The 12,263-nt window shown below is 43.6% G+C and overlaps 1 protein-coding gene and 1 pseudogene across 2 annotated transcripts in view; one reads left to right on the plus strand and one right to left on the minus strand.

Moving 5' to 3' along the window:
- Positions 1-3,133, minus strand: part of LOC145862647 (uncharacterized) — a 60,837-nt pseudogene extending 57,704 nt beyond the window's left edge. The window contains exon 1 of the transcript XR_014382219.1: positions 2,644-3,133. The product of XR_014382219.1 is annotated as an uncharacterized LOC145862647 (transcript). The remainder of the gene's footprint in view (positions 1-2,643) is intronic.
- Positions 3,134-5,927: 2,794 nt separating this feature from the next.
- LOC123736065 (uncharacterized) lies at positions 5,928-12,263 on the plus strand. Its single transcript, XM_045713135.2, has 4 exons — positions 5,928-6,657; positions 7,071-7,168; positions 7,304-7,481; positions 10,486-12,263. The coding sequence occupies exons 1-4, from the start codon at positions 6,363-6,365 to the stop codon at positions 11,415-11,417; spliced, it is 1,503 nt and encodes a 500-aa protein (XP_045569091.1). The 5' UTR covers positions 5,928-6,362; the 3' UTR covers positions 11,418-12,263.

Here is a 12,263-nt window from a genome sequence, read left to right on the forward strand (position 1 = left end):
CCTAGGAGTGTCATCTGATGAAGATCATCAAAGGTTAGTGCTGCATTTAGCTGTGGTTTTGGTTTTTGTGACATTATATGCTAGCTTGAAAAATGTGTGTCTGATTATTTCTGGCTGGGTACTCTGCTGACATAATCTAATGTTTTGCTTTCGTTGTAAAGCCTTTTTGAAATCGGACAGTGTGGTTAGATTAACGAGAGTCTTGTCTTTAAAAGGCACAGTCAACTTAGTGTATGTAAACTTCTGAGCCACTGGAATTGTGATCCAGTGAATTATAAGTGAAATAATCTGTCTGTAAACAATTGTTGGAAAAATTACTTGTGTCATGCACAAAGTAGATGTCCTAACCGTCTTGCCAAAACTATAGTTTGTTAAGAAAAAATGTGTGGAGTAGTAGAAAAACAAGTTTTAATAACTCCAACCTAAGTGTATGTAAACTTCCGACTTCAACTGTACCTGCTGACATATCACCACGCAGGCTACATTTTCTACTGTGATTGGTCAACAACGACAGCATCGCTTAAGAAATAGAACGGGGATGCGTTCAATACATCACGTAATAGAACGTTTAATTGAATGGAAATGGTGTTGTACTGAACGACCAGTTGAAAAACTGTGAGGGGTTAAGTTGTAGGCACCGCTGCCCATTAAATACGTCACTCATTACTTCAAGCCATACCCCGGCACCCCCACCAAACAGAACAAACGTATTTCAAAATCTGTTCAAGAACATAGAGCACATTTTGGGAAAAACGTGTCGTTCAGTATAAACCGTACCACAACATAAACGTTCAAGCTGACTGAACACACCAAAGATTTATTCGGTTTAAGCTGCCTTCACGAGCACCGCCTGGATAGAATTTCACCCCCTCTAGGCTTCATTGAGTTGTCACACAGACGGACTGACAGCCAGGAGCCAATATTATTAACCGTTATGACACGCATTTCTCAGCTAATACAGGTGGAGATGGGGATATGCCAGTGCAGATTAGGAGACTGCAGCTGGCAATTAATTATTGGGTCAACCTACAGGGACATGGGGTGTCTCATCCTACGAAAGGGATTTTACAGGCATGCTGGGAACACGAGCGAAGACAGAACCTGAGCTTTGAGTGGGTGGGTAATACCCAGGCGAAGGAGATGGAACTGTATAGAAGGGAGTTTAGTCCACCATGGCTACTCCCACCTCCAGTAGTAGATCTAGAAGTGTTGGAGAGACTAGGGAAAGATAGGGAGGGTGTTGATCCATCTGATTTGTTTAAGTGACGTCTGGATACTGTGCATCAGGATTGTGACCATTTACACAGATGGTTCAAAAGATCCAAGGACAGGACGTACTGGGTCAGCATTTGTAGTGCAGGAATGTGGGGTGGCAGTCAGGAAACGATCACCTGGCGCTATATACGGCGGAGCTGATGGCCATACTGTTGGCCTTGCAGTGGGTGGAGGAAGTCAAGCTCGACAGAGTAGTTATTTTCTCTGATTCATGTACAGTGTTGATGAGTCTCCAGTCCTTTAGCTCACGTAGCAGACAAGACCTGCTTTATGAGGTATTACAAACCCATTACAGGATTAGACAGATGAGTATACAGATACGAGTTACTTGGGTCCCAGCCCATGTGGGGGTGGAGGGGAACGAGGCAGTTGATGTACTGGCTAAACAAGCACTTGGTAGTGAGGGATGTTGATGTTGTCGTTTCAATGAGCAAGGCAGAGGCAAAACGCCTGATATGGACAGTGATAGGAAAGCACCCAACAGGAAAGTGTGATTATTGACAGGAAACGGAGACCATGGAGCATGTATTGCTACACTGTGGGCAGTATCAGAGGGAAAGAGAGAGGATGAGATCTAGTGTGAGGGAGAAAGGGATACAGGAAATGAGTTTAAATAGTATATTGAGGTGAACGTCATTAGATATAGTCTCACATATTTTGTTATCTTTTTTAAGAGCAATGTGGCTGGCAGGTAGGATTTAGTTTCTCCCTGTCTTTGGCCCACACTCCAGTACAGTTGGTGGCGGTAATGCATCATAACGTTGGATGCCAACTGCCGATAAACCCCACTGAAGATGAAAAGATTTCTCAGCTTTTTTTGTATCGCTCAACTCTCATTTATAATGAGTCTCGTTTGCAATGAGGGGGATGTAGTTAGATATAGGCCTATGTATTGTTGATGTGTTGCTGTAGTCGTGGATGGATCAGAAGGATAGAACGTACGCGAGAGAAACTATCAATAGGCCTTTGCGTCATAATTACCTTGAGAAATCTGACCTACAATTTGTAAACAAAGCTGCTGTACTTAAAATTCGTAAAACCTTCAGTTTTATCAATTGGATGTGACCCAAATGGCAAATCAATTTCAAGATATATTAAACCAGAAGAAAATATACATTTTATTTGGGACTTACTGAGTCTATGGGATGTTGAGTATTTAAACTGAACAAAGCACTACATGAAGAGATATGGGAGGCATTTGATCCATTACTAACGTGCTGTTTGTGGCCCCCATTCTTTGTAGATTTAACGATTCCTACAGTACAGACCAACATATCCAAGTGTAGAACTTCAGTAGAATGCACCTTAAAAACCACACTGATTCAACAACAGCAGAGGTTGTGCCTCTGTGTTTAAGACAATACTCACGGGTGTTAATCAGATCTCCAGTCTCCTCCTCCAATGTGACAGTAATCTCCCCCTCCTCCTTCAATCCAAACTCTTCTTCTTTCACTCTGAAAGCTTCTTCCTCTTCTTTCACTCTGAAAGCTTGTTCCTCTTTTTTCACTGTAACTTCTTTCTCTTCCTCTTTCACTGTGACCTCTTCCATGAGAGTTTCTTTCTCCGTCCAGCAGACGTCCTCTTCTTTAGCAGGGGAGGTGTAGCTTAGTGAGTTCATGGTCGGGATGTTAGATAGGTGTTAGATAGCTAGCTAGCATTAGTGCTGAGCTAATTTAGCAAGCCAGCTAGCTGACTACTAACAACGTGAAATGAAATGCGGCAACTAGCTATACAACATAAGTTTGCTTAAAACACAGAGGCTAATATACACATAAAGTGTATAAAGAGCTTTAATGTTTTGGCTATGTTGGCTAGCAAGCTACCGAAGAGGCTTGACTAGCTGTGTTGTTGAAGAAGCGTCCCGTCTACTAGATTATACGTCACACCAGCAGCTTTGCCTGCAAGTCGCATATCGCCATCTATTGACTGGAGTGGGTAACGCAGTTGAGCGAAAAGTTTATTTTATTGCCATTTATCCTAGCTCCAGGGGGAAGATGGACAGGGACTCTGCTGTCCTAGCTCCAGGGGGAAGATGGGCAGGGACTCTGCTGTCCTAGCTCCAGGGGGAAGATGGACAGGGACTCTGCTGTCCTAGCTCCAGGGGGAAGATGGACAGGGACTCTGCTGTCCTAGCTCCAGGGGGAAGATGGGCAGGGACTCTGCTGTCCTAGCTCCAGGGGGAAGATGGGCAGGGACTCTGCTGTCCTAGCTCCAGGGGGAAGATGGACAGGGACTCTGCTGTCCTAGCTCCAGGGGGAAGATGGACAGGGACTCTGCTGTCCTAGCTCCAGGGGGAAGATGGACAGGGACTCTGCTGTCCTAGCTCCAGGGGGAAGATGGGCAGGGACTCTGCTGTCCTAGCTCCAGGGGGAAGATGGGCAGGGACTCTGCTATCCTAGCTCCAAGGGGAAGATGGACAGGGACTCTGCTGTCCTAGCTCCAGGGGGAAGATGGGCAGGGACTCTGCTGTCCTAGCTCCAGAGGGAAGATGGGCAGGGACTCTGCTATCCTAGCTCCAGAGGGAAGATGGGCAGGAACTGCTATTGACTGGGCTCAGTGGGAGCTGCCCTCCCATAAGGGTGGGCTGGCCAAGAGACCAGAGGTGGAAAAACTGAATACTCGGGTTGGGGTGTGCTCAAACTAAAAAAAGGGCATCCCTCAACAACAAAAATAAAAATGCAACACAATAAAAAAAAGCAACACAATCTGATGACAATATATTTTGAACTGGAATAAATGCTGCACTTAGTAACAATGACCAACACAATTGCAGTCAAAATAGAAGATTGTCTGTGTCCTACCAGGACTGTATCCAACCCAGCTCCATGTGTTGCCACTATCATGTATCCTACCATGACTATATCCAACCCTACTCCATGTGTTGCCACTATCATGTATCCTACCATGACTATATCAAACCAGACTCCATGTGTTTCCACTATCATGTATCCTACTTGGCTGAAGCTTTGATCCAGTGGAAGTTTAGCCATAATCAAGAAACTCAGAAGTGATTCCATACTATGAAACTAGTCCAGCAGTGCATGTACACTAGATGGCGGTAAATTGCCTCGTGTCGTTTAGGCCGCCCATTGTGACTTGCTTGTGGATGTATTTCAAGGCCTACCTTCAAACTCAGTGCCTCTTTGCTTGACATCATAGGAAAATCAAAAGAAATCAGCCAAGACCTTTGAAAAAAAATTGTAGACCTCCACAAGTCTGGTTCATCCTTGGGAGCAATTTCCAAACGCCTGAAGGTACCACGTTCGTCTGTACAAACAATAGTACGCAAGTATAAACAACATGGGACCACGCAGCCGTCATACCGCTCAGGAAGGAGACGGGAGATGGGTTCTGTCTCCTAGAGATGAACGTACTTTGGTGCGAAAAGTGCAAATCAATCCCAGAACAACAGCAAAGGACCTTGTGAAGATGCTGGAGGAAACTTTGATTTGTATCTTATAGAGCGTGGCTTTAAGGGAATAGTATGGTCACGTCTAGATAAAAACGACTGTGAAAGATTTACAAAATTAACACAGAAAATGTGTATTAACACACTACCTATTCATATAAGTATTTATTCATCATCTACATATTCATATTAAGCTTGTACGTCTGTGTACAGGAAAGTATTAAATCAAATCAAATTTTTACTTTATTTATCACATGCGCCTGAATACAACAAGTGTAGACCTTACCGTGAAATGCTTACTTACAAGCTCCCAACCAACAGTGCAGGTCAAGAAGAGTTAAGAAAACAAATCTACCAAACAGACTAAAGCAAAAAATAAATAAATAGAAATAACACAATAAGAATAACAATAACGAGGTTATATACAGGTGGTACTGGTACCGAGTCAATGTGCGGGAGTACAGGTTAGTTGAGGTAATTTGTACATGTAGTAAGGGGTGAAGGGATTACGCATAGATAATAAACATTGAGTAGCAGCAGTGTACAAAAGTAAATGTAAATAGTAAATAGTCCGGTTGCGATTGTATTAATTGCTCAGCAGTCTTATAGCTTGGGGGTAGAAGCTGTTGAGGAATCTTTTGGTCCTAGACTTGGCGCTCCGGTACCGCTTGCTGCGCGGTAGCAGAGAAAACTGTCTATAACTTGGGTGACTGGAGTCTGACAATTTTATGGGCTTTCCTCTGACACCTGGATGGCAGGAAGCTTAGCCCCAGTGATGTACTGGGCTGTTTGCACTACCCTCTGTAGCGCCTTACGGTCAGATGCCAAGCTGTTGCCATGCCAGGCGGTGATGCAACCGGTCAGGATGCTCTTGATGGTGCAGCTGTAGAACCTTTTGAGGATCTGGGGACCCATGCCAAATCTTTTCAGTCTCCTGAGGGGGAAAAGGTTTTGTCGTGCCCTTTTCAAGACTGTCTTGGTATGTTTGGACCATGATAGTTCGTTGGTGATGTGGACACCAAGGAACTTGAAACTCTCGACCCGCTCCACTACAGCCCCGTCGATGTTAATGGGGGCCTGTTCGGACCCGCCTTTTCCTGTAGTCCACGATCAGCTCCTTTGTCTTGCTCACATTGAGGGAGAGGTTGTTGTCCTGGCACCACACTGCCAGTTCTCTGACCTCCTCCCTGTAGGCCATCTCATCGTTGTCGGTGATCAGGCCTACCCCTGTTGTGTCGTCAGCAAATGTATTATTTGTAAGACGAAAGAGAAAAAATATTTACTAATTGTTAAATTATTATGACGTTCTTTCCAATACAAAAAGTGTAGTAACTATTGTTTCCAATCTGCGTTACCCACTCCAGTCAACAGATGGCGATGTGCGTCTTTCAGGTGATGCTTCTTGCGTGACGTATAATGGACTGGACGGGACGCTTCTTCAGGAACAACAACGCGGCTACTCTTACAACCACCTCGGTAGCTTGCTAGCCAACATAAAACTGAAAGATTGAGGTTTTAGACGATGTTAATTAGCTGATCTCAGTGTTTAAAACGTATTTCTGTTGACGTATCAACTGGTGAACTTGAACCTAATTTGCTTGTCCAATTTGCAAACTTGTTAAAGATTGATGCTGAGCCTAGGTTAGTCGCTAATGCTAACTATCTAGCATCACTGACCATGAGTTCACTGACCATGAGTTCACTAAACTACTCCTACCCTGCTAAAGAAGATGAGGTTTGCTGTTTGGAGAAAGAAGCTCTGGCGCTGAACATTGTCGTGAAAGAAGAAGAGGAGGATATTACAGTGAAAGAAGAGAAAGAACCTTTCAGAATGAAAAAGGAGGAAGAGGTTGTTATAGGGAAAGAAGAGAAAGAACCGTTTAGAGAGGAAGAGGATGCTATCTCAATAAAGGTGAAGAAGGAAGACGTTTTGGGAGTGAAAGAGGAGGAGACAGAATATCAGATTAACACCAGTGAGTACTGTCTTAAACAGGGGCACAAACTATGCCGTTGTTGAACTAATGTGTGGTTTTAAAGGGGCATTCTAATGAAGTTCTACACTTGAATATGTTGTTCAGTACTGTAGGAATTGTTAAAGGTTCAATCTGCCATTGGTACATATATTTTGGGGTCTTTTAAATTAGATTTATTGAATTCTCCATGTGGTCTACATTAAAGTGCCTCATCTAATACAACAGGCTTTTAAAATTGACTATTGGAGCATAATTTCTACTTAAAATATCAAAGGGATACAAAATGCACCCATTTCATGGAACAACCCTTTAACATTTGCATTTTAGGCCCTGTTTAGAGATATTAATGCCTCTTGTAAGACCCTATGATTTTAATAATAATCACTATCTGTTTGATGTTCTCATTCACACAGGAGAGAGACATGACTATCGTGGATCCTCTGGGGAGCCTCAACAACATCCTGATGCTGACGAGTCAGAGAAGATTCTCTCCAGATCAGAACACCAGATGGTACAGCTTGGTCTGGTCTAGCCTACAGCTTGCTCTATTGGGGTCTGGGCTGGGTTTCTGTAAAGCACTTCATGACAACAGCGACATCAGCATCCATAATGGTATGTCTCTATGTCCCCTCTTTATGGTTAACAGGATATCGCTAGCCCTTTCACCCTCCCGGAGTCCCCGGGTCGTGCCTCTCCTGGTAGCGCCTTACTGCTGGGTATGAAGAGGTTGTCTGTGCTGCTGGTGGACTGCAGGAAAACAACGGAGCTGAGTGGAACTGTGAGAGGAGGAGAAGAGAAGAAAGAATCAGATTTGACACATCAAAGTAAGTGCTGTAATTGAATTTGAACAAATTAAATAGATCTGTCCACTGGTATCTGTTCCCAATAGGGCTGTCCCTGACTAATACAAATACAGCTTTGCACACTCTTGGCATTCTCTCAACCAGCTTCACCTGGAATGCTTTTCCAACAGTCTTGAAGGAGGTCCCACATATGCTGAGCACTTGTTGGCTGCTTTTCCTTCACTCTGCGGTCCAACTCATCCCAAACCATCTCAATTAGGTTGAGGGTTGGGTGATTGTGGAGGCCAGGTCATATGATGCAGCACTCCATAACTCTCCTTCTTGGTCAAATAGCCCTTACACAGCCTGGAGGTGTGTTTGGTCATTGTCCTCCATTGAAAAACAGATGACAGTCCCACTAAGCGCAAATCAGATGGGATAGCATATCGCTGCAGAATGCTGTGGTAGCCATGCTGGTTAAGTGTGCCTTGAATTCTAAATAAATCACAGACATTGTCACCAGCAAAGCACCCGCACACCATCACACCTCCTCCATGCTTAACGGTGGGAACCCCTCTACTCTGCGTCTCACAAAGACACGACGGTTGGAACCAAACATCTCAAATTTGGACTCATCAGACCAAAGGACAAATGTCCGCCGGTCTAATGTCCATTGCTCGTGTTTCTTGCCCCAAGCAAGTCTCTTATTCTTAGTAGTGTTTTTTTTTGCAGCACCATGTAGGCCTGATTCACGATGTTTCCTCTGAGCAGTTGATGTTGAGATGTGTCTGTTACTTGAACTCTGAAGAATTCATTTGGGTTGCAATCTGAAGTGCACTTAACTCTTATGAACTTATCCTCTGCAGCAGAGGTAACTCTGGGTCTTCCTTTCCTGTTGCGGTCCTCGTCAGAGCCAGTTTCATCATAGCGCTTGAAGTTTTGTGTGACTGCACTTGAAGAAACTTTGAAAGTTCTTGAAAGTTTCAGTATTGACTGATTTTCATATCTTAAAGTAATGATGGACTGTTTTTTTCCCTTTACTTATTTGAGCTGCTCTTGCCATAATATGGGCTTGGTCTTTTACCAAATAGGGTTATCTTCCCCCCTACCTTGTCACATCACAACTTATTGGCTTAAACGCATAAATAAGATAAGAAATTCCACAAATTAACTTTTTTAACAAGGCACACCTGTTACGGACATATTCAATCTCTCCCTATCCCAGTCTGCTGTCCCCACATGCTTCAAGATGTCCACCATTGTTCCCATACCCAAGAAAGCAAAGGTAACTGAAGTAAATGACTATCGTCCTGTAGCACTCACTTCTTTCATCATGAAGTGCTTTGAGAGACTAGTCAAGGATCGTATCACCTCTTCCTGACACCCTAGACCCACTTAAATTTGCTTACCATCCCAATAGATCCACAGACGATGCCATCTCACTGCACACTGCCCTATCCCATCTGGACAAGAGGAATACCTATGTAAGAATGCTGTTCTTTGACTATAGCTCAGCATTCACCACCATAGTACCCTCAACTCATCATTAAGCTCAAGGTCCTGGGTTTGAACCCCATCTTGTGCAGCTCGGTCCTGGACTTCCTGACGGGTCTCCCCCAGGTGGTGAAGGTAGGAAACTACACCACTTCGCTGATCCTCAACACTGGGGCCCATTAGAGCTGCGTACTCAGTCCCCTCCTGTACTCACTGTTCACTCATGACTGCACGGCCAGGCATGAATTCAACACCATCATCAGTTTGCCGATGACACAACAGTGGTAGGCCTGATCACTGACAACGATGAGACAGCCTATAGGGAGGAGGTCAGAGACCTGGCCGTGTGGTGCCAGAACAACAACCTCTCCCTCAACGTGATTAAAACAAAGGAGATGATTGTGGACTACAAGAAAAAGATGACCGAGCACGCCCCCATTCTCATCGACGTGGCTATAGTGGAGCAGGTTGAGAGCTTCAAGTTCCTTGGTTTCGACATCACCAACAAACATGGTCCAAGCACACCAAGACAGTTGTGTAGAGGGCACAACAAAAACCTATTCCCCCACAGGAGGCTGAAAAGATTTGGCATGGGTCCCCAGATCATCAAAAAGTTATACAGCTGCACCATCGAGAGCATCCTGCAACAATTTCAATTAACTGATTTTCAGTTCATATAAGGAAATCAGTCAATGTAAATAAATTCATTAGGCCCTAATCTATGGACTTCACATTACTGGGCAGGGGCGCAGCCATCTACCTGCTGGGGAGCTAGTCCCACCCACTGGGGAGCCAGGCCCAGCCAATGAAGTTGTCCGGGTGGCTGGTCTAAGACAATGTGGAGGTCCTGGTTGGCATGGTTATAAGTAGTCTGCGGTTGTGAGGCCGGTTGGATGTACTGCCAAATTCTCTAAAAACAAAGTTTGAGGTGGCTTATGGTAGAGAAATTAAGATTCAATTCTCTGGTAACAGCTCCAGTGGATATTCCTGCATGCCAATTGCACACTCCCTCAAAATTTGAGACATCTGTGGCATTGTGTTGTGTGACAAAACTGCACATATTAGAGTGGCCGTTTATTGTCCCCAGCGTGGACCTGTGTAATGATCATGCTGTTTAATTAACTTCATGATATGCCACACCTGTCAGGTGGATGGATTATCTTGGCAAAAGGATGTTAACAAATTTGTGCACAAAATTAGAGAGAAATAAGCGTTTGTGCATATGGAAAAAGTCTAATTATGTATCTTACAACTATGAAGGTTAAATATTTAGAACCACCTGCTCGATGGGAATCCATCAATGTCTGTGTCTTGAGGGTCCTAGAACGGTCTAGTTGTTTGTATTCTGACTTCTAAAACAGAATTAATAAGTAAGTAAACATATCAGTAATTACCAGGAAGCTCTACAACCTAATTTGTTTTAAATGATTAAATGTTTGAAAACTGGTCTCAGTTTGAGGGCTCTGATTTGGATTAAACCTCATAGCAAGGCAGTTTTATCATGTGGAGGTTTCATTCTGGTCTCTCTTTAAATAAACACTGTCTTTGGCAGGAGAAAAACCTAATTCGGAGGAACCAGAGACATCCAAACCAGCAAGACGGCACCTCTGCTCCCAGATTGGAAAGCGTTTTACCAAGTTAGGAAGCCTGAAAAGACATAGGAGGACGCACACTGGAGAGAAGCCACACCATTGCACCCAGTGTGGACATAATTTTAACCAGTTAAGAAGCCTGAAAGCTCATGAGCGAATACACACAGGGGAGAAGCCTTACCACTGTTGCCAATGCGGAAGTAGTTTTAGCCAGTTAGGGAACCTGAAATCTCATGAGCGAATACACACAGGGGAGAAGCCTTACAAATGCTCAGACTGTGGAAAGACATATTTCTCATCATGGTCACTTAAAGTCCATGTTAGAACCCACACAGGGGAGAAGCCTTACCACTGCTCCCAGTGTGCAAAGAGTTTTAGACAGTTAGGATACCTGAAAGCCCATGAGCGAATACACACAGGGGAGAAGCCTTACCACTGTTGCCAATGTGGAAGTAGTTTTAGCCAGTTAGGGAACCTGAAAGTTCATGAGCGAATACACACAGGGGAGAAGCTTTACCACTGCTCCCAGTGTGGAAAGAGTTTTAGCCAGTCAGGAAGCCTGAAAACTCATCAGCGAATACACACAGGGGAGAAACCTTACCACTGCTCCCAGTGTGCAAAGAGTTTTGTCCATTTAGGACATCTGAAAGAACACATGAGACTGCACACAGGGGTGAAGCCTTACCAATGCTCAGACTGTGGGAAGACCTATTACTCATCACAGTCACTTAAAGTTCATGTGAGAACCCACACAGGGGAGAAGCCTTACCACTGCTCCCAGTGTGGAAAGAGTTTTAGCCAGTCAGGAAGCCTGAAAACTCATCAGCGAATACACACAGGGGAGAAGTCTGCTCCCACTGTGCAAAGAATTTTACCAAATTATGAAGCCTGAAAAAAACACATGAGACTGCACACAGGGGAGAAGTCTTACAAATGGTCAGACTGTGGGAAGACATATTACTCATCACGGTCACTTAATCATCATGTGAGAATCCACACAGCAGAGAATAATGACTTCTAGTGTGTATATTGATATTTCACATCACATTGACTTAATTACTTCTCCTAGTGTGTAAATTGATATTTTACATCAAATTGACTTAAAATTTTATCAGAGAACATACACAGTGCTCCCATTGTCTTATATTGTTGACTGAGAATGTGTTTACTTGTTTATACCATATGAAATTAAATGGTACAAAGTATACTCAAACAAATATTTGTATGTTTTTATTATAAAACATGAATTGAATATATGGTACGTCAGTTTGAATATAAAGTAGATCAGATTCCATGTGTTTAAAGGGTCCTTTTTTAAACTCTGACTGTGGGTGTGTTTATCTGAGTGTCATTCCTCCAGCACTACAGATAATCAAGTGATATTTGGATGTGATGCATTTGTTCCATTGTTTACATTTGCATTGTTGGCCCACTGATGATTTAATGACATGAAAATATTCAGACGGTAATGGAAAATGTTAATCGTATGTGTCCACATAACTGATTATGTGACTAACCTTGTGAAACTGTCCAATTATAATCTCCTGTTCTTGGGAGTATCATCCTGTGTTGCAAGCCAATTTGCACCTGTGTCCTTGTATGAATAAAGTCCCTCCCAGGAACAGGAAACTAAAGATATGTGCTCATCACCCAATGCTTCAGGAATTCAGACTGTCTACACTGCGCTGTGTAACTCTGTTATTCTCTCTGAGCTCAGAAATAAAGAATCTTGGTTTTA

This window comes from Salmo salar, chromosome 02 (genome assembly GCF_965601325.2).
Source record: "Salmo salar chromosome 02, fSalSal1, whole genome shotgun sequence".
Taxonomy (NCBI): Eukaryota; Metazoa; Chordata; class Actinopteri; order Salmoniformes; family Salmonidae; genus Salmo; species Salmo salar.

What these genes read in the sequence shown, in the direction of transcription:
- LOC123736065 (XM_045713135.2), top strand. Translation starts at nt 6,363, where the DNA reads ATGAGTTCACTGACCATGAGTTCACTAAACTACTCCTACCCTGCTAAA. An exon ending in AGAATATCAGATTAACACCA is followed by an intron (nt 6,658 to 7,070) that starts GTGAGTACTGTC and finishes TCATTCACACAG; the next exon opens with GAGAGAGACATGACTATCGT. An exon ending in ATCAGATTTGACACATCAAA is followed by an intron (nt 7,482 to 10,485) that starts GTAAGTGCTGTA and finishes TGTCTTTGGCAG; the next exon opens with GAGAAAAACCTAATTCGGAG.